This window comes from Osmerus mordax, chromosome 26 (genome assembly GCF_038355195.1).
Source record: "Osmerus mordax isolate fOsmMor3 chromosome 26, fOsmMor3.pri, whole genome shotgun sequence".
Taxonomy (NCBI): Eukaryota; Metazoa; Chordata; class Actinopteri; order Osmeriformes; family Osmeridae; genus Osmerus; species Osmerus mordax.
This window is the reverse complement of record NC_090075.1, coordinates 2,492,706-2,512,864: the sequence shown is the minus strand read 5'-3', so window position 1 is coordinate 2,512,864 and position 20,159 is coordinate 2,492,706. Positions and strand designations below refer to the sequence as shown.

At 50.4% G+C, this 20,159-nt stretch overlaps 2 protein-coding genes across 5 annotated transcripts; one reads left to right on the top strand and one right to left on the bottom strand.

Annotated features, from left to right (window-relative positions):
- The first annotated feature begins 316 nt into the window (after positions 1-316).
- arhgap45b (Rho GTPase activating protein 45b) lies at positions 317-16,722 on the top strand. 4 transcript variants are annotated; one of them, XM_067229715.1, is made up of 23 exons: positions 319-707; positions 2,138-2,549; positions 5,359-5,502; positions 5,637-5,721; positions 7,234-7,306; positions 7,937-8,006; positions 8,109-8,243; positions 8,552-8,613; positions 8,830-8,940; positions 9,056-9,136; positions 9,323-9,487; positions 10,490-10,627; positions 10,823-11,004; positions 11,403-11,521; positions 11,757-11,843; positions 12,647-12,748; positions 13,014-13,171; positions 13,524-13,712; positions 13,891-14,028; positions 14,184-14,452; positions 14,650-14,881; positions 15,254-15,359; positions 15,605-16,722. In XM_067229715.1, exons 1-23 carry the CDS (start codon positions 438-440, stop codon positions 16,078-16,080), a joined length of 3,804 nt encoding a protein of 1,267 aa, XP_067085816.1. In that variant the 5' UTR covers positions 319-437; the 3' UTR covers positions 16,081-16,722. The 4 variants fall into 4 exon arrangements, with proteins under 4 accessions (XP_067085815.1, XP_067085816.1, XP_067085817.1 ...); XM_067229717.1 differs by lacking the exon at positions 319-707 and adding an exon at positions 807-1,358; XM_067229714.1 differs by having other exon boundaries at positions 317-707; positions 7,937-8,243.
- Positions 16,723-17,246: 524 nt separating this feature from the next.
- Positions 17,247-19,803, bottom strand: polr2eb (RNA polymerase II, I and III subunit E, b). Its single transcript, XM_067229731.1, has 8 exons — positions 19,636-19,803; positions 19,162-19,336; positions 18,902-19,017; positions 18,648-18,728; positions 18,470-18,528; positions 17,824-17,902; positions 17,577-17,671; positions 17,247-17,416 (listed from the first exon to the last, which is right to left on the bottom strand). Exons 1-7 carry the CDS (start codon positions 19,690-19,692, stop codon positions 17,606-17,608), a joined length of 633 nt encoding a protein of 210 aa, XP_067085832.1. The 5' UTR covers positions 19,693-19,803; the 3' UTR covers positions 17,247-17,416; positions 17,577-17,605.
- Positions 19,804-20,159: the final 356 nt, after the last annotated feature.

The window sequence follows — 20,159 nt, the reverse complement described above, 5'->3', positions numbered from 1 at the left end:
CATGAGGCGAAAATGTGGAGGCCAGCCTATTGAAACAAGAGTTTATATTCGGAGCAAACTAAAGGTGATATAGGCGGGGTTGACTTTAGGAGTTCATCACGTGGTCAAAACACAGGTGCTACCTGTGGCTTTGGCTTGATTAGTGCGTAGCGCTGTCTACTGAAAAGTGTGTGTTGCGTCTTGGCTCATGCAGTAAAACATGCCGGTGTATCCCTTTTCCGCGTTTAAATCGTTTGAATGTCGTTGCAGTATAATTTGGACTAAATATCAGTTAGAACGTGTTAATATAGTTTATTTTTTGATCGAACACATGTAAATACTAGAGATGCGCTCCAATATATACGCAAGGCTCTTCCCTTGAGAGAAAAAAAAAGTCAAGCGGATGCCGCGGCTACACTGACTGTTTGTGGTGAGCTGTCAGTGAGCCTGCGCGTTCAATGTGTGACAACACGAGGAAGCGAGAGAGACCGTTAACGTGCCTGAAGGTTGGATTTGATGGAAGAGAAGTGCCCATAAGTGGCTGTGCACCTAAGTGGAGATTCGGGGGGTGGGTGGGGGGGCTGTCCGTTAAACTGAAAAAAGAAGTCGGGATGGACGGCAAAGGTACTTTGAAGATGTTCTCCAGGAAGAAACGGGAACTGATCAAGACTCCATCCATCTCGAAGAAGAGTCGAGCAGGAAGCCCTGGGCCACAGGGTTCTTTAGCAGTAAGTAGCACATCTCTGTTTCCTCCTGTCAGTCACACTGGAGCCGCATAGTCCACTGTCCGTCTGCTGTCGACCGGATCGATAATGTGACAGTACCGCTGACGCGGAACCTGGGACATTTACTGAATACTTCGTAAAGATGAGGCGCTGAAAGAGAGAGAATGATATACGGGCTCAGATACAAAGAGAGGTTAAGTTCCCCTATTGTAACGGTTATGATAATGAGACAGACAAGTGCGTACACCATCTACTGTGGGTAAGATTAAGAAGCGACTTGCTTTGAATATATCCAACATGTCAGCGAAAGACGAAATGAGTCAGAAGGAAAATGTAATAGAATAACACCCTTTAAATGTTTTCTTTCTATATTTTGATGACACTTAAATGTTGATTAAGTATATTGATACTGGCATGACGACTAATTTTCCAGTTGGCGATACCTGTTGGTTTTAAGGTACTGTAGGTAGTCAGGTTAGTTAACTGTACTTTTTAGATGAGATCAAGACACACCCTATAGAGAGCATGTTAAAACGTGGAGGTAAAACCAGCTACAACCCATATTCGACGGGGCAGAGAGTAAAGAAGGCCGGGTCTAAATCCAAGAGCAAACTGGACATTTTACCCAACCGCCCGAATGTCTTGCTCAAACAGGTGAGTCCAACATGCAATACTTTCCTTTTTAATCTTCGAGTCACTCATCTCCATTTTCCGACTCCCACGCACAAAGCACTTGAACCGCTTGCGTTTGGGTCTGATATTGGATGTTGAAACTGCCTTTCCATAAAAGGTGTTTCCTGGGGCAGATGTTTAACTTGCACCTGCTGCAGCGGTACTTGACTCTCTGGCGCCTCCACCTGGCGAGGTGTGATGGGTAACCTGAGGGGCAGGAACTCAAGTCTCAGGTTAACTGACCTCCAGAGCCTGGACTAGTCCCTGTCCTGAACCGTGAGGATTTCTGCTTGAAAATAGACAAGTATCATAGATTTCAGACTATTATATAATTTAATTGGACTTTAATATGACCTCTTGTTTGCAGTAGTGATGTACAGATTTAGATAGGGGAACATTTGAATCCTTGCAGGGGTTTCTGTTAGAACTCGTTGAGTTGGATGTTTGTTTTGTGAAACCACTGCAAGCTGCCGACTTCTCCCATGTAGCACTACTGTCTCAGGGCGTGGCAGGCCAAGGAAAGGGAGGGGTTACGCAACACAAAACAGGAACTTGTGAAAGTCTGCATTTGTCTGTTTACCAACAACACCCAAGCCATCCCTGACCAAACATACCAGCCTGTTACACCAAAGTATCACATTACTGCTCTGTTTATTTTCCGAGGCACCACACAATCCCCACACCACCACAAGTCACACCCCCTCACCCTCACTCTCTCTCTCTCTCCCCCCCCCCCCCCCCCCCCCCCCCCCCCCCCCCAGCTCTCCATCCTCCAGGAGATGCCCCGTCGAGACGGCGTCGACGCCAAGCTTTCGCCCTCTCTCTCCTCCTTGACCCTCGCCCTCCCGTCTGGTGTCTCCCTGGACCCCTCCCTGTCCTGCCCCGGAACCCCCAGCGCCCAGCACGGCAGGATGACAGGGGTGGGCGTGGCCTCCCCCGTGTCTACCCTGAAGAGGCCCGGGGCCCTCAGCCGGCACGCCAGCGCGGCCGGCTTCCCCCTCCAGTCCTGGGTGTTCACCAAGGCCCAGGCCAAGGGGGCGGCCAGCCCGGGTCTCCCGGCCGAGGGTCCGGAGAGCACGGCTATCGAGGTGGAAGACATCCCCGCTCTGCTCAGGGACGTGGCTCGCTTCGCCGAGGCGGTGGAGAAGCTGAAGGACGTGGTGCTGCTGGAGGGTGAGCGAACAGAGAGGACAGGGGGCTGGGTGGTGCTGCTGGAGGGTGAGCGAACAGGGAGGACAGGGGGCTGGGTGGTGCCGCTGGAGGGGGATAGATCAGAGAGGACAGGGGGCTGGGTGGTGCTGCTGGAGGGGGAGCAATCAGAGAGGACAGGGGGCTGGGTGGTGCTGCTGGAGGGTGAGCGAACAGGGAGGACAGGGGGCTGGGTGGTGCTGCTGGAGGGTGAGCGAACAGGGAGGACAGGGGGCTGGGTGGTGCTGCTGGAGGGTGAGCGAACAGGGAGGACAGGGGGCTGGGTGGTGCTGCTGGAGGGTGAGCGAACAGGGAGGACAGGGGGCTGGGTGGTGCTGCTGGAGGGTGAGCGAACAGGGAGGACAGGGGGCTGGGTGGTGCTGCTGGAGGGGGAGCGATCAGAGAGGACAGGGGGCTGGGTGGTGCTGCTGGAGGGGGAGCGATCAGAGAGGACAGGGGGCTTGGTGGTGCTGCTGGAGGGGGAGCGATCAGAGAGGACAGGGGGTGGGGTCCAACCACACCACCCCTCATTGAATTCAGTTTGTTAATCCCAAAGGAAATAAGAGTTGAGTTTTAAGTAAATAAATATAAGACATGCCTAATGGCTAAAGTAATGTGTCCACTGGACCTAGGACCCTGGGTAATGGAGTATTTAGATACTCATTAGAAACTAATGGTTCCCAAGGGAAAGAGGTCTTTGAGGAATGGCCTGCTGTCACCAGAAGCTTTAAGAAGGGTAGCAGGGGATGTCAGTCTGCTAGATGGTGGTGCTTACTGTTGCACTGGTGGAAACGAGCAGATGCGTCTTTTAATTGCTGTGTCTTTGTTGTGGGTGTTGGTCCTGTTTGGGTCGTCGTGGTGACAATCCACCATTGTTCTTCTCAGACGTGTTGTTCTGGAGCCTCTGTGTCCTCCTACATGATGAATCCTCCTCACGTTAGCTAAAACAAGACCCCCTCCAACACACACACACACACCCCTCCCTCACTCCCCTGCTCACCACGTGATCCTGTGTGGGAGGGGAAAGGCAGGGCCGTTATTTTTTTTTTTTGCACAAGCAACTCCAAGCTTCCTCTCTCTCGACTGAGCGCCGTGAGTTTCCGCTCCCCGGAGCAGCGCAGACCACAAGCGGTCACAGACCAGCCCCGAGCAGGAAGTCAGCTGCTTGTTTACTGCTGCGTCTGACACGCTCTCTTCCTCCCTGCAAAATGGCGCAATGCCTCCTCTGTTCTAACCCGACATGGACACCTTTGTAGTCCGTCTGGGCCCTGCTCGGTCGCCATGGCGATTTAACTTTCTGTTCCGGGGATATACATATCTTTCTTTGTGGTGCGGTTATCTGTTATAGACCAGCCTGATCTCTTTTCACAGAACTTGTGCAGGTTTTTACAGTTCCTGGGATCTAGGGGTAGCATGCCTGTTTCAGAGATGGGCCCCTCCCCAGACTCAGGCTTGTTTTTGGGCTCCTGAGCCAGACAGAAGGTGGTTGCTCCTTATCTTCTGTCCCAGAGCCGTGACGCGCCCAACCAGAGCCCAGCCAGGGCAATCTAAACAGGAAGCCGAGATGGATAGCCTCTGACAGTCTCCTCCACTTCCTGCTCAGAAAGACGGCTGCATCAGTCGGACCTGTGACCTGTGATGTCATCAATACGCCCCCCCCCCCCCCCCCCCCAGTCCATTCTCACCGCCAGCATCATCACCCCCTCTCCAGACCCAGAGTAGAGGTCTGTACCTGGGCTCTCCCCGGGTCGGAGTCAGCCTCCAGCCCGGATCTCCTCTGCTTCTCTGTGACTTTTCTCCTGAGTGAACAGCAGTGATCACAACTCGCCTGTTCTTGGGCGGGAGGGGGGGGGGGAGGCGTGGGGGGCGGGGTGAGGAGAGTTAGAGCTGAGGAGTAGTTCAGGAACCGCAACTCGACACAGATTTAAACCACGCTGTCACAGAACACTACGGCAGGATGTGGATGAATCGGGTGCCGTTTTTTTTGAGGCCTTGGAGGGGGGGTCCGCTGGCCCTCGTGTGAGGGGGGGAGGGGGGAAGTTGGACAGCCCGCGGACGTGTCCCTGTTGAACTCTCAGCCCAAAGTCTGAGGCTGTTTTCCTGTCTGCCTGACCGCCTGTCTGTCTGCCCATCCTCTGAAGAATGTTAGATCTGTGTGATCAGTGGAGAATGTCGAGGTATTGTGTCTCTGTTGCTCACGTCCTAACCAGAGCCCAGACCTCTAGTCAGGCGCACTGAGAAACCCTGTAGTCACGTAAGCCTTTTACTGCGGATGTCGTCTGTCATCGTTTACATTGGATTCTGATCTCTGTCTCCTGTCTTTCTGTACGTTTACCTGTGTCTGTCTGTCTTTCTGTCCTGCCTGCATGTCTGTCATTCTCTATGCCTGCATGTCTGCATGTCTGCCTGCATGTCTGCCTGCATGTCTGTCTGTCTGTCTGTCTGTCTGTCTGTCTGTGTCTGTCTGTCTGTCTGTCTGCATGTCTGCCTGCCCATCTGCCTGCATGTCTGTCTGTCTGCCTGCATGTCTGCCTGCATGTTTGCCTGCATGTCTGTCTGCCTGCATGTCTGTCTTCCTGTCTGCCTGCATGTCTGCCTGCCCATCTGCCTGCATGTCTGCCTGCTTGTCTACCTGCATGTCTGCCTACATGTCTGTCTGCCTGTCTACCTGCATGTCTGCTTGCCTGCCTGCCTGCCTGCATGTCTGCCTGCCTGCCTGCCTGCCTGTCTGCCTGTCTGCCTGTATGCCTGTCTGTCTGTCTGTCTGTCTGCCTGTCTGCCTGTCTGCCCGCAGGCAAGCAGGAGAACAGGCGTCCCCTGGCCCACGTGTGTCTGGGGGAGGTCCTGAGGATCCTGCGCCAGGTGATCAACACCTACCCCCTCCTCAACACGGTGGAGATCCTCACCGCCGCCGGAAAACTCATATCCAGGGTCAAAGGTCAGTTCGTCTAGACGGACCAATGGGAGGGTGGAACTTAAAGTCTGTGTGACTGATATATTCAGTTTCTTGACTGGGTCAGTAATGAATCACATGGGGTCATGAATGACATGGGTTCATATGGTCTATTTCAGGATTCCACTATGAAGTGTCTAACGAGTCGGAAAAGAATGACTTTGAGAAGGCCATCGAGACCATCGCTGTTGCCTTCAGTAGCAAGTGAATATCTGGCCCTCACCCCCTCCCTCCCTCACCTACTACCCCCTCACCCCCTCCCTCCCTCACCTACTACTCCCCTCACCCCCTCCCTCCCTCACCTACTACTCCCCTCACCCCCTCCCTCCCTCACCTACTACCCCCCTCACCCCATCCCTCCCTCACCTACTACTCCCCTCACCCCCTCCTTCCCTCACCTACTACCCCCCTCACCCCATCCCTCCCTCACCTACTACCCCCCTCACCCCATCCCTCCCTCACCTACTACTCCCCTCACCCCCTCCCTCCCTCACCTACTACCCCCCTCACCCCATCCCTCCCTCACCTACTACTCCCCTCACCCCATCCCTCCCTCACCTACTACTCCCCTCACCCCCTCCCTCCCTCACCTACTACCCCATTACCCCCTCCCTCACCTACTAACCCCTCACCCCCTCCTTCACCTACTACCCCCCTCACCCCCTCCCTCCCTCACCTACTACCCCATTACCCCCTCCCTCACATACTAACCCCTCACACACTCCCTCACACACTCCGTCACACACTCCCTGTCTGTGTTCGGCTGCCATTATGCGTCAAAGCTGCAATTTCCACACTCCTTCCTGTCACAGGGTTTGACGTGGCACTAGTACACACAAGAGCTGTGCAACTCAGTAAAGGTTGTTGAGAAGTGAGAAGTGGATCTAGGAGGAAAACACAATGACACGATTTGCATGAGGCTCTGACAAAAAACAGGAAGTGGTTTTTCATTCTTGTCTGTAGATCACAAAACCAGAGAGGCCACCATGTACTATCTGCTGTTTGAACAGATTCAACAGTATTTGCCCTGACTAGAGAACACACATGCTCTTTGTCAAAAATAATGTTATAAATAGATAATATAATATAATTTCATTTACAGGAGCTTGTCAAGATATACATTGCTTTATCTTACTCATTTTAGATAACCCCTCTAAAGGAAAAGGCTACTAACTATATGACCAAATCTCAAAAAAGGCAAACTTTCAGATGAATCTTTCAGCATGGTGTGCACTGACATGGCGTCTGAGCTGGTCATGTGGTTCCAAGGTTCCACAGCACAGCGCCTCTTCAGGTTCTGCCATCCGACAGACCACAAAGAGGAAGTGTCTCTGGCTCAGCTTGGCACAGACACTTCCTGGCCCTTCTCTGCCCTCCATCTCTTCATTGCTATTTATCGGCACTAAAGCCAGACGCCTCTGAATCTGCTTTCTGTTGAATTTCCTGTGTGTGTGTGTGTAGACCCCTCTGTGTGTGTACATAGGTGTGTGTGTGTGTGTGTGTGTAGACCCCTCCGTGTGTGTACACAGGTGTGTGTGTGTCCGTGTGTGTGTGTGTAGACCCCTCCGTGTGTGTACACAGGTGTGTGTGTGTGTGTAGACCCCTCCGTGTGTGTACACAGGTGTGTCCGTGTGTGTGTGTAGACCCCTCCGTGTGTGTACACAGGTGTGTGTGTGTGTGAAACGGCCGGTGTTGAGGTGTGTTCTCTCTCCCCAGCGTCTCGGAGCTGCTGATGGGGGAGGTGGACAGCAGCACCCTGCTGTCCCAGCTGCCCACAGAGAGGAGCAGGGTGAGTGGACGAGGGGGGGGGGGGGGGGGTCCGAGGGGCCTGGGTGTCAAGGGACGTAGTGTGCAACAAGGTGACAGCACACTGTGTGTTTGTGCGCGTGTGCATGCAAATGAGCGCTCGTGTGTGTGGCAGTCAGAAGATGTGTGACGGTTTTCAGTTCTCACAGCGGATGTTTGCAGGCCAGTAGTTCCAGCTTCCTGGCACTGACACAGAGTGTGTATTTATCACTGTGTTCCACACACACACACACACACACACACACACGTATTCTTCTGAAACACCAGATATCAGCTCCTTCCAGGCCACTCACTGCTGCAGCAGGCACAACAGAGCTTCCAGTCTACTGGTCTAACTCCTCTCACTTAGTAGTTTCAACTCTCTATAAACCACTGAGCCTTTTAGACTCCCAGTCACCTGACATTAAAACGCTGCTCGGCCATACTTAAAGAGGCCCGATATAACAATCGTAGAGGAAGCTTCGTAACTAAAACGGGTCCCCTCAGAGTGATTTCATTGGCTAAGCTTTCCACCAATCGTGCGAGGTCGTGGGTCAGTCCCTTGGTCGCTTTAGTGTTGACGTGATGGTGCGATGGTGGTTGTGTTCCTAACCGTCGCCTGTGTCGCCCGCAGTCTCTGGAGAACTTGTATGCGGGCGCAGGTTCTGATGGGAACTACTTCAGGACAGACTTCCACAACCTGGGTATGAGACCACCTCCATCTATGGATCTCCTGTCCGACACACTCTTCTGGTCCTCATGGTGTGTGTGTGTGTGTGTGTGTGTGTGTGTGTGTGTGTGTGTAGCCATGAAAGCGGAGGAGGTGGACATTGTGCTGCAGCGTAGCGAGGGAGGTGTGGACTCTGCTCTGCTCTACGCCAAGACCATCTCCAAGTACATGAAGGACCTGATGACCTACGTGGAGAAGAGGACCACGCTGGGTAAGGGCCAGGTCCAAACCCCATCTTCAGTATCCATCCCACTCCTCCATCAGCTGACCTCAGCCTCAGTGAAACTTGCTATACATAAGGATCACAGTAACATACATCACCAGCATCACTGTATTGCTTTATAAATGGCCAGACTGTAATATACAGGGGGGGAACCACTCCTCAGTCCTCCTCTTCCCCTGAGCTATCTCCGTCCCTCAGTTCCCCTTTACAGTTCAGCTGTATGTGTCTGTGTTTATCCCTACAGAGGTGGGCTTCAGCTGTATGTTCACCCACCTTGTCTGTGTGTATCCCTACAGAGGTGGAGTTTGGCAAGGGTCTCCAGAGACTATACCAGTCCTGCAAACACAGCATCACTCAGGTACGCCATACCGCCAGGCTTCTTTTTGGTACTTTCCATTTGGTACTGTACCTTTTCAAGTTTTTCATCCTTCTCTCTACTTATCTCTCCTCCTCCTCCTCCCTCTCTACTCTCCTCCTCCACCCCCTCCCTCTCCCCTCTCCTCTCCTCTCCCCCTCCCCTCCTTCTCCCATCTCTTCCTCCACCCCCCTCCCTTTCCCCTCTCCTCCTCCACAGCCCCACATGCCGTTGTTCTCCATCTACTCCCCTGCTCTGGAGCAGGACCTGGAACAGAGCAATGGTCTTCAACAGGCTGCCAACCTCCTGCACACCAAGACCTTCATGCAGGTACACACCTCACACACACTCCCCCTCACCCTCCTGTACCCTCCACACCTCACACACACACACCTCACACACCTCAAACACACTCCCCTTCTAACCCAGGTGTGTGTGTGTCTAGCCTCTCATGCAGCGCAAGTACGAACATGAGAAGAGGCGCAAGGAGATCAAGGAGCAGTGGCACCGAGCGAAGAGGAAACTGGTGATACCTTAGTCCTCTCTCTATCTCTCTCTATCTCACCCTGGTCTCTCTCTGACACTTCTCTCTTTCACTGTGTCTCTCTCTCGTTCTCTTTCTGTCTGCTCTAAACAGGAAGTTTCTTGAGATCACTTTTGCCCTCCTCGGCTGACTGACTCTGTGTGTGTGTGTGTGTGTGTGTGTGCGCAGATGGAGTGTGAGGCCAACCTGCGTAAAGCCAAGCACGCGTACACGGCCCGCTGTGAGGAGTACCAGGCCAGAGCGGCCGCCAGCAGAGCGGAGGAGGAGGGATGGGGATCCACCGGCAAGTCTCTGGACAAGAAGAGGCGCGTGGAGGAAGAGGCCCGCAACAAGGTTCCACTTCACCGCCTACAACTCCCAGAATGCTTCACTTTCGACTTGCTCGTTCCAACCCGCCAGTTACACTCATAGATATATATAAACACTAGATGTCTTACGGCGGAGTCTAGAACGTCCGCACATGGCGGCCATCTTGCTACAGTCAACTCGCTCACCCATAACATTGTGTTGAATCTACATGTACTTTTTAAATGACCATAACTTTCTAAATTTTCAACCGATTTTGAAACGGTTTGGTTTGTTATCAACGTCAGAGATGTCGGTATGCCACTTCATACTTATGAATAATTCTGTTATTTAAAAAAAATAGAATAGAAGTATGCAGTGGCATAACGACATCTCTGACGTTGATAACAAACCAAACCGTTTCAAAATCGGTTGAAAATTTAGAAAGTTATGGTCATTTAAAAAGTACATGTAGATTCAACACAATGTTATGGGTGAGCGAGTTGACTGTAGCAAGATGGCCGCCATGTGCGGACGTTCGACTCCGTTGTCCGGCAACGCGGACGAGACATCTAGTGTTTATATATATCTATGGCTACACTGGCCTGTGTCACCCTGCTGGCTGGTTCACCTTGGCACCAGCTCCGTCAAACATTCGACTTCCTGCCTCTCTCTACTATCTCATTTATGACATCTGGTGCTGTTGGCTGGCTCTATCTCCAGTTTATGAATGTAATACCCTTTGCATTGTGTCGTGTTGTGATGGTCCTGTCACGTAGACAAAAGGAGAGGCTGAGATGACCCTGATAAAAAGATCACATCACACTCTGGACGTCGTAGCCACACCGCTTTCTGTGTGTGTGTGTGCTTTGTGTTCCTGTATGTGTGTGTCTGTACCTTGTGTTTCAATATGTATGTGTGTAAAGACCCTCCTGTGTGCAAGCGGAGGATGGATAGATAACCATAGATATACATCTTTAGAACAGGCATTGGTCTTTATTAAGCTATGTTTTTCTGTGCGTGCGTGCGTGTGTGTGTGCGCGTGTGCAGGCGGAGGAGGCCGAGGCCACCTACAGGACGTGTGTGGCGGATGCCACCACCCAGCAGCAGGAGCTGGAGCACACCAAGGTGACGGTGCTCAGACAGCTGCAGGAGGTCATCAAGCAGAGCGACCAGACCCTGCGCTCGGTCAGTACACACACACGCACGCAGGCGCTGACACACACACACACACACACACACACACAGCACCCATGTGGACACACGGGAGGGGCCTACACACACACTACACCATATGTGTCTCTGTCTCTCTCTCTCTCTCTCTCACACTCTCTCTCACACTCTCTCTCTCTCTCTGTCTCCCTCCTCCCGTCTCTCTGCCAGGTGACCATCTCCTACTACCAGACCATGCACGCCCAGACAGTGGTTCTGCCGGTGCATTACCAGACCCTGTGTGAGAGCAGCAAGCAGTACGACCCGGGCCAGCAGTACGCTGCCCATGTCAAAGACCTCCAGCTCCCCGAACAGCCCGAAGTCAGCTACCAGTTTGAGCCCTACTCCAGCCAGTAAGGAACGCCAACAAACCCCCGCCACGACCAACCTTTCAGAAGTTGACAGAATATTATCGAGACGATGACTGTTAGTGAGGAATATGGCCTTACCAAGTCGTCTTTCAGGAATCTGCTTGGGTTAGGTTTAGGGTTAGGTAGACGCTGTTAACGTGTTGTTTACATTTACATTTAGTCATTTAGCAGACGCTCTTATCCAGAGCGACTTACAGTAAGTACAGGGACATTCCCCCGAGGCAAGTAGGGTGAAGTGCCTTGCCCAAGGACACAACGTCAGTTGGCTTGACCGGGAATCGAACTGGCAACCTTTGGATTACTAGCCCGATTCCCTCACCACTCAGCCACCTGACTCCCACCTGACTCCCACCTGACTCTTGTTTGACGGCACCATCCAGGCACTCGTCTCGGGGTCGTCATGACAGCTTCAACACGGACCACCAGAGCTCTGTGGAGAGTCCCGCTAGCACGGTGGAGCCCCGCCCCTCAGACGGCACCAGCTCCGAGGACAGGAAGAGTATGTGTAGCCACACTAGTGGCAGTGGCAAATATGTTTTGAGAAAAACACATTTTTATAGAAAAATAAATAATAATAATAAATAATAGAATTATTTGGGTTGGGGTACATGAATGCATTGCCTGTAAGGGCTCTCCAATGGCCGATATAGACAGTGTTTCACCTGTACATGGCTTGGCTAACTGTGTGTGTGTGTGGTGTGTGGTGTGTGGTGTGTGGTGTGTGGGTGCTCCAGGGAAGGGCCACAAGTCGTGGGGCTCCACGGTCAGTGACGACAGTGGGGGAGGAGAGGGAGGCTTAGAATCCCCCAGCTCTAGCACAGGTAACCACAGCATGCCAACTAGTCGACGTACCTGTTGCCCATATTACATTTACATTTATTTACATTTAGTCATTTAGCAGACGCTCTTATCCAGAGCGACTTACAGTAAGTACAGGGACATTCCCCCGAGGCAAGTAGGGTGAAGTGCCTTGCCCAAGGACACAACGTCAGTTGGCATGACCGGGAATCGAACTGGCAACCTTCGGATTACTAGCCCGACTCCCTCACCGCTCAGCCAACTGACTCCAAGCAGACGCTTTTATCCAAAGCGACTTCCAAGAGAGAGCTTTACAAAGTGCATAGGTTACTGATCATAACAACGAGATAGCCACAAAACATTGCGAGTAGCGAGTAGCCAAAACATGAAGCACACATTGTGAACAACCAAAGTAAGTGCCAAAGGGAAGAACCATAAGAGCATGTAGTTAAACAAGTTTACAATTAAACAACATGAACTGCTATGAGTGCAAGTGTACCTGTGAAAAAAAAAAAGACAAGCAACAATAATAAAAAACAATATATCACAGCGAGTACAAACAATTACCGTTGTACCTAAGTACCGTTATACTCCCGGAACTCCATATAGTACTCCATATACTATACTCCATATACTATATATGGTACTCCATATAGCACCGCTTCCTAAATAACCGGTATCTACCGTTAAGAATCGCCACACACAACACAGCAACACGCAGGTTAACATCTTTATAGAAGAACAGGACTACGCCTTTTCTCTCAGGATAAGAAGGACGTTTTAGCTGGTGTGTTGACTGGTGTGTGTGTGTGCGTGTGTGTTTCAGCTGACATCAGCAAGATGGCGCGTACCTCCTCCACGGGCACCATGTCGTCCAATGAGGACGCAGACGAGAAGGACGGGAACGGGGCCTCCTTCGAGACACCAAGTGAGGCCCGAGCTCCTCCACCCCCCACCCCTAACCCTGTCCCTGCCCTGTGTCTGTTCATGACCTCCACTCCTCCATACCCGCCCCCACCCCACACCCTGTCCCTGCCCTGTGTCTGTTCATGACCTCCACTCCTCCACGCCCGCCCCCCACCCCACACCCTGTCCCTGCCCTGTGTCTGTTCATGTCCTCCACGACCACCCCACACCCTGTCCCTGCCCTGTGTCTGTTCATGACCTCCACTTCTCCTCCTCCCCCCCCTCAGACGGTATGGAGCCTGAGATGGTGGCTCCCACTGGGCCCTTCAGGAACGTGGGCCTGTCCAAGGCGGCCCAGACCCACCGCATGCGGAAGCTGCGGACCCCGGCCAAGTGCCGGGAGTGTGACAGCTACGTGTACTTCCAGGGAGCTGAGTGTGAGGAGGTGAGGAAGGTTCCGGAAGGTTCCGTCTCTACTTGTTCCGTTGTTCTTACCATCCTTGTGTACATACTGCACTTCCCCAGACCAATGTCTCCAAATGTATCCTGGGCAATGTTTCTCTTTCACACCAACATTAAAAACTGTGATGGGTATCCTTTGGAACCCTGAATGGTCCTTTCAAACCCATAAAGAATTATATGAAGTCTTCTGTGAGGAACCTTTTCTCTAATATTCTTTTCTTGTTTCACACAGCCTAATATGGCACTGACTTAAGGGCCTGGACAGGCCAACTCCTTTAATCAGAGGAAAAATCACTACTTCCTGTATTACCCCGACCCCACCCCCCCTCCCACAGTGTTTCCTGGCGTGTCACAAGCGTTGCCTGGAGACCCTGGCCATCCAGTGTGGCCATAAGAAGCTGCAGGGCAAACTGCAGCTGTTCGGCAGGGACTTCTCCCAGGTGGCCGGGGACAGCAGCGACGGCATCCCCTTCATCATCACCAAGTGCATCTCAGAGATAGAGAGGAGGGCACTGCGGATGAAGGTGAGGAGAGAGAGGGGGAGGGGGAGAGGGCAAAGGAGTGAGGGAGAGTTCGAGTGAGATTATAATTCACTCTTTTTCTAAATGTTTTTCTTCATTCCTCTCCTACTCCTCCTTCACTCTCCCCTCCCCCTCCCCCTCTCCCCCCCCCCCGCTCCCCCCCCCCCCCCTCCCTCTCCAGGGCATCTACAGAGTGAACGGCGTCAAGACTCGTGTGGAGAAGCTGTGTCAGGCGTTTGAGAACGGCAAGGAGCTGGTGGAGCTGTCCCAGTGCTCCCCACACGACATCAGCAATGTGCTCAAGCTCTACCTCAGACAGGTGCACCACACACACACCCAGACGCGCACAGAGACACCCAGAGAGGCGCACAGACGCGCGCACAGACGCGCACAGACGCGCACAGACAGACACACACGTCCAGTTTTAATTGACAGCACGATAAGAGCGTGTGCTCCCTCCTCTTCCTTCCCCAGCTCCCAGAGCCCATCATGCAGTTCCGCCTGTACCACAGCCTGATGGGGCTGGCCAAGGACAGCCTGCACACAGAGGGGGAGGGGGGCCCTGAGGCGGAGGAGGCCGGGACAGGAGTCCACGGGGCGGGCAGGGGTCCGGAGCTGGTGGACCTGGGCCCGGACACAGACCCCGACTTCCTGGTCCTGGTGGACAAGCTGAGGGAGCTACTGAGTGGACTGCCCAAGAGTAACATCTCCACGCTGCGTTACATCACACGCCACCTCCGCAGGTCAGTGGCCATGTGCTTTACAAGAGGACCCCTGTGTACGTTACTGCCCTCTCTGACAGAATAGAGTCATGTTTTGTCTGGTTCAAAGGAAATGTGTCCTCTCTCTCCCTCCATCTCTATCCCCTTTCTCTCACTCTTTTTTTCCCCTCTGTTCTCCCTCTCTCCCTCCCTCCCTCCCTGTCTCTATCTCTGTTCAGGATTGCCGAGTTGGAGCAGGACAACAAGATGAGCCCCAGTAACCTGGGAATCGTGTTCGGCCCGTCTCTGATGCGCCCTCGCCCCACCGGCGCCACCGTGTCCCTGTCTTCCCTGGTGGACTACCCCCACCAGGCGCGCATTGTGGAGGCCCTCATCGTCTTCTACACCTCCATCTTCCAGTCCAAGTCCTCCAGGACCTCCGCCAGTCAGTCCTCCACCTCCCCCCCACAGGTGTGTCAGGGGGTCAGATGCTGAGCGGTTAGGAAATCGGGCTGTTAATCAGAAGGTTGCCGGTTCGATTCCCCGGCCTGCAAAAAGACATTGTGTCCTTGGGCAAGGCACAAGGCACATGTACATGATTGCATCACATGTATAATTGCTTTGTTGTATAATATACTTTGCAGTCATCCTGTAAACTCAACCACATTGTAACCTACCCGTAGCTTTCCGCGTATGAATGCGTTCATCGCCCAAAGTATCTAAAAGCCTAGAGAATACTTTAGGTTTTAAACGAATGTCAGTTACCACTATTTTACCTCAGCAACACGTCCGTGCGCATGCATTAACCCTGTCTTGTCGCTGTTTCGCCCCCTGCTGGATCAGAGCGGCGCGGAGGGCGAGAGCACACCTTACACTGCAGAAGTGGAGGAACAGGACGGCGGCGAGGAGCCAGGCAGAACAGACTCTGACAAGATAGACGAGGGATGCGGTACGACGAGTATAGAACCTGCATCTGTTACACCCTCTCCCTCACCCTCACCACACAGGGTGTCCTTAGTAATCCTCAGGTTTAGATACATGGTACTTCAGTAGACTGAAACGCAAGGCATTGCTGTAGTCAGACACAGGAGGATCCACACATCTCGTCTGAGTGTCGGATGTGTTGCTGATTTCCTCCCGTTCTTCCTCCTCCTCTTCCTCCTCCTCCTCCTCCTCTTCTTCCTCCTCCTCCAGGCAGTTCTCCAGGCTCCCTGGGCTCCAGCGAGCAGCTGGAGGACTCGGTCTGGGAGCTGGACGAGTCCGGTCAGAGGACCTCCCTCTCGGAGCGTCCAGCCAGGCTGGTCAAGCAGGAGAGCGAGGTCAGCACCGACGACGACCAGCTGAGCTGCCGGGACAGTCTGGATCTCTCTGGGCATTCTCTTCCCTTGGTTGACCAGGACCCGGAGCAAATCCAGGACTCGGATCAGAGCCAGGAGAGAGAAGGAGCCCTTGACGGTGACCCCCCCGCCCCTCCGGACACAGAGCCCCCAGACTTGGAGGTCTCTGAGCAGCACCTGGAGCTGAGCGCCTCCATGGCAGAGCTTGACATGAACCAGTCCAACAACAACAACAACTGTGTGCTGGGCATGGCAGGGCACCCACTGGCTCACCTGTGTGTTGGTAAGCTCCCCCTGAGCAGGAGCAGGGACGGGGAGGCCGAGTTTGTGTAAACAAGTGCACCCCAGTCGTGTTCGGTTGGGAATACAGGCATGTATTCCGACTATAAAAAAAAAAAAAAAAAAGTGAGGAGGGAGAGTTGCTTATGAGCAGTTTCATCTGCCGTTTAGTTCAAAACGGCAGATGTTTAGATGTTTTTCATCCATGAGTCCTGCTTTACCAACTGTTCCAAACAATCTGAGAAAGGTGTATTTTCTAATGTATAGTACATTAGTACTGAATGTGTCAAGTCTTAATAGCTTTTATTTAGATGTGGATGTTTGGAAGCGATAAGGTTACTTTGCTGATTGTGCCAACTTCAATGCTTATGGGCCTGCTGTTTTTTAAACTTTTAAATTTGTTTTATTTCTGTCCCATTTTAAAACATATCTTACACATTGCTCCTAAAAGCTTGATTTAATGCCTAGTGAAGTTTGGTGTGTCAGATTGATGTAAGCAATACATTTCTAAGCAGATGTTGGTTAGGGTTAAAGTGCTGCTGGTTTTATTTCGGCACTAAAACTAAAAGTTGTATCCAAAGGGGATTTTATTGATTTGTTTCCATCACTGTTGCCTGGTTTTGTATGTAATATGTGCTAAATACAATTTTCCAATTTATTATAAGAATTAAAAGGGTAAGCATCCTATTGAAATGATTGAATTACTGTCTTGTTTATTTAGAAGGTTGTGTATGAACACACGCAGGTGGAGAAACAACTTGTTTAGAACAATGGATGTATGCATCACCCAGGCCCTGCCCATGATACGCATGCAAAGTCACGGGTCGCTCTACTCCTGTACTAAACAAGCAGGGAAACACTGTGCCTACCTGAGTTTAACTCTTCACGACGGGGCCATGCAGAAAGGGCAAGAGATTACAAGGTGTTTTGCTAAATTTGTGGCTGTGACCAGAAGCAGTGGAAAACAACCATGGCTTTCTTCAGGAAAAAGAAGGTATGCTCATGCACAAATGTATTTCTCAAAACATGTTACTTGGCAGAATGGTGTAGCATTACACTATTCGTAAGGGGACTACAGACTTGACTATCAATCAGGTATTGGTATGTACATGTTTACTTACCTTCGGTGGCTAGGTTATCTTTCATGCTGTCAAATTGGTTTCACTACAGATGTGATGTGAGAAGCCTCTTGTTGCTTAACAAAAATTAACTAAACAAAGTAAACATTTTTCTGTCGGTTTATTACACAAAATTACAAAATTTCACAAAGAAAAGTAACTAAAGCAGGATTAAACTGGAGATGGAAAACAGCCAATCATCAGGCTCTATTGGCTATGACACACAAGTTTCCCAGATTCCTCCATGCCCTCTGAACGGTGTCGCGCCATACCTGGGGGGGACAGTGCAGCACACGAGTTGCCATTGTACCTTAGCAACAGAGTTAGTCAAATGGAACGAAACGTAGACACTCACAGAATGTTAATAGACTTGTGATGTGAGGTGTTGCAGTTAGAAAAAAATAACATCTCAACTGTTTTGGTTTGTCCTACCTTGGCATCCGTAGTCCTGACGGTAGCAGTCACTGGACCAGTCTGTAGGTGATGTAACGTCCTGCCGTTTCACTGGGCCTGATAATCTTTACAACCTGCCACAGCCACGGAAAACAACCTTAAATATGAATGTCCCTTGTACTTACTGTAAGTCGCTCTGGATAAGAGCGGCGTCTGCTAAATGACAATGTAAATGTAGAAACAAAAGGGAGAATTTGCATTTAAACAGAGGAAATGTGTCCAGTACCTGGCCTCTTTTGAGGCCGAAGTAACGAGCCACGGGGTCGCCTGCCTGGATCCTGGGCAGTTGGCTCTCCTTCAGCTTGCTGCAGGAACACAAATGAAGGACAACCAACAGGCAGTAGCACTTTAACACTTCTCATCAACCTACATGGGAGTACAACGGTACTTAGGAACGATTTGTTGGATCAGATGTTACGTTTATTTCCCCGGGATCACAATGACACTTGTTGGTTAGTTGTAGCGGATTTAACTATTTGTACTCGCTGTGAATTATATTATTGTTGCTTTCCTCCAGGTACACTCTAGCACTTTCGAGGTTCATGTTGTTTAACTGTAATTTGTTAAAGTGCCATTGGCACTTATATGCTTTTCACAATGTATGCTTCATGTTTTGACTACCCAAAATGTTTTTGGGTCTTGTTGTTTATGATCATTGACTTTTTGTAAAGCTCTCTCTTGGAAGTCGCTTTGCATAAAATGTAAATGTACATGCCGTGTGATACTGTACATAAAGAAATCATAGATCTCAGTATGGTTTAAGAAGTAAACTAATCATTTGACTGGATGTGGAACCGGGCATTGCAGTAGATGTTCATGGTACATGTATGATTAACTGTTCGACATCAGCGAGAAATTGAGTGGAAGGATACTATCTTGTCAGAAGTTCAGACAGTTCCTCTTTTGTCATGACAATGTGTTCAGGAACCAGCTGTGGAAAAGAAAAATCACAAGATTACAATAACTCATCAAGACTGACTGTGACACAGACCGCTTATATCAGCGTTTTGCGAGAAGAGACAAAGATCAGAATGTGTTTATGAGCCCTACCTCGTGCTCTGTGATGTTGATTAGGAGCTCCTGTTGTAGAAACTGTTCCAAGATGTATTTGGGGGCCATGTCAACTAGAGACTGAAATAAACCCAGAAATGAATTAATCCTTTATAAGTCACGATCCACTATTGCTGCAAAAAATCATTTGTTGTTTTGGCACTGCAACGGCAGCAGATTGCTTTTAATGATTACAACCCCTATGGTAGGTTAGTCAACAAGATTTGGACCGAGTGTTTTGATTATTCACGTACCTGCTTAGCTGATGGTGTCATTCCCATCTGGACTACAATGATGGCGCGTGTAATGTTTTCTTCCTGCATCCTCTGACAGTACATCTTAATGGTCTTGATTCCAACCTTGGGCTCCTCTGAGGGGACGGGGGGTTATTTTATTAATGTGTGACAACTTGAACAGGTTTGGGTCTGGATGTCATAGTCAGGAAGTGTTTAACAACGGCTTTATTTTGGATATTGTTAGTAGCGTCATTTGGTGAGATCGTTCATCAGCTTACCGGGAAAGAAAACAAACATCTGGTCTGTGGGGTCGTCGTTGTGTGCCACGAGCACGGTGAGATCCGTCCGTCTAGGGCGACCCTCACTCGGCTTGTCCCCGAACTGGCTCTTGAACTCATCCAAGGTCTGGTCCAACTCATCCTGGGTCACCAGGTAACCTCGGTCATGACACAACTGTTGAACAGGCAAATATTTGTCAAGAAGCGCACAGAAAGAGTCTAAGATAACTTCCTGCTGGAGATTTCTCGAATTTTCGATGATGAGCTACCTACATTTAGCTTGTCACATTTACAGCAATGTCTTAGTCGATGTAACACTTCTATTGGACTGTAACAACAATTTATAAAATAATAGTTAACTAATGCGAGCTAATTCAATGTAATAAGACCTAAAGATCGATAAGCTAGCGACACCGAGATAGTATGAAGAATACTATGAACGGATGTTTACAAAATATAGGTAATATAACCCACCTGCATGATAGTTTTTCTAATTTTCCATAACCTATATGTTTCCTCTTCGTCATCCATAGCTTAATATTATGTTTAACAAAGAACCTATAGACAATAAATAGGTTGAATGATTCAAGATGCTAACTTCAGATGCTCAGCCTCACGTTGAATTGTTATTCGACGCACATTGATGACGTCACTTAGGAGCGCTTGCTTCCAGCTGTCTTTTTTTACTTTTTGTATTAAAACCAACCAAAGCTATTGTTGTTATTTAGATATGTATCAACCATTCAGATCAATGTGAATGAAATATAAATAAATGTTTCTGTGAGCCTCTGAACTACAGTGCGTGGTCTGATGTTAGTTTGTTTTAATGTAAAACAATTAACAACAAAATACAAGGCCTATACTAACGCACTGAGATGTACATCTAAATCCCAATACATATTAAAATCCCTATACACATTTTTGTGTGTGAAAGCAGTAGTGACTAAAGGCATTTAAACACGGAAAACAGATTATTCTACATGACACGCCCCTTCGAC

What these genes read in the sequence shown, in the direction of transcription:
- polr2eb (XM_067229731.1), bottom strand. Translation starts at nt 19,692, where the DNA reads ATGGATGACGAAGAGGAAACATATAGGTTATGGAAAATTAGAAAAACT. An exon ending in TTAGAAAAACTATCATGCAG is followed by an intron (nt 19,337 to 19,635) that starts GTGGGTTATATT and finishes CCTGTTCAACAG; the next exon opens with TTGTGTCATGACCGAGGTTA. An exon ending in TGACACCATCAGCTAAGCAG is followed by an intron (nt 18,729 to 18,901) that starts GTACGTGAATAA and finishes GGTTTATTTCAG; the next exon opens with TCTCTAGTTGACATGGCCCC.
- arhgap45b (XM_067229714.1), top strand. Translation starts at nt 438, where the DNA reads ATGTGTGACAACACGAGGAAGCGAGAGAGACCGTTAACGTGCCTGAAG. An exon ending in TGCCCACAGAGAGGAGCAGG is followed by an intron (nt 7,307 to 7,936) that starts GTGAGTGGACGA and finishes TGTCGCCCGCAG; the next exon opens with TCTCTGGAGAACTTGTATGC. An exon ending in ATCACACGCCACCTCCGCAG is followed by an intron (nt 14,453 to 14,649) that starts GTCAGTGGCCAT and finishes ATCTCTGTTCAG; the next exon opens with GATTGCCGAGTTGGAGCAGG.